Source organism: Octopus bimaculoides, chromosome 4 (assembly GCF_001194135.2).
Source record: "Octopus bimaculoides isolate UCB-OBI-ISO-001 chromosome 4, ASM119413v2, whole genome shotgun sequence".
In the NCBI taxonomy this organism is placed as follows: domain Eukaryota; kingdom Metazoa; phylum Mollusca; class Cephalopoda; order Octopoda; family Octopodidae; genus Octopus; species Octopus bimaculoides.
The window spans coordinates 16036128-16036909 of NC_068984.1; the positions used below are offsets into that span (position 1 = coordinate 16036128).

At 32.6% G+C, this 782-nt stretch overlaps 1 protein-coding gene across 1 annotated transcript in view; it reads right to left on the bottom strand.

The window, feature by feature from the left end:
- The window catches only part of LOC106882604 (uncharacterized), a 137282-nt gene that overhangs the window by 15374 nt on the left and 121126 nt on the right, over positions 1-782 (bottom strand). The window contains exon 50 of the mRNA XM_052966906.1: positions 229-399. Coding sequence (XP_052822866.1) covers positions 229-399 — 171 coding nt within the window. The remainder of the gene's footprint in view (positions 1-228; positions 400-782) is intronic.

A 782-nucleotide genomic window follows, 5' to 3' on the forward strand; every position in this document is an offset into this window, starting at 1 on the left:
TAAATATATATAGCATTAAGAACTGATAGGGAAGGGAAAGCTTTGCCAGCATAAAAAAGGTACATTGATCTTGTTTGCTAGAAAGAACAGCTAAGCTGGTTTAGGTGTCTGTTGTATGTTAGTGTAAGAAGAGGCAGTCAAAGGAAATGTACACCTTTCCGGTGAAATATAGTCTTGTTTTTGAGACAGTCAAAGAAATTGTTAATGTATACCTTTATCCTTTCTTACCTTAAAGTATTTAATTTTGATTCCAGCTGTAACATAGGGTTTATCCCAACTAATGGTTAGATCTGGCCCAAATGGTGGATCTCTTCGCAGTATTGGTGCTACAACACCAGGCCACTGAACTGTTTGGGGATCTGAGATTTTACTTGAGAGCCATTCAAAATTAGTCAATGCCTGTCATTTTCAGAAAATAAATGATTAAAAAAACAAAATAAGAAAGAAAGAAAAATTTTATGTCAGGTTTAATGATGAACACACTAGGACAATTAATTTGGTGTACTTGCTCAATTATTGGTGTTTTCATTTCATTAAACAAATATCCAACTGCTGTAAACAGTGTAGAGAAACTTAGTCAGCTTATTTGATATAACTTCTAAAGTTAAATCACAAAAAAGTCAGGTGTTAGGTTTTTTTTTTTAATGTTTGGAACTCTACATCCTGCCACTTCTCAAAAAAAAAAAGAAAGAATGAAAAAGAGAAGTGCTTTTTGGTTTGAATTCAGTTATTCTCAACAGTTCTAATATTTTCTTTTTATGGATGAGTAAAGGAAGCTGAGA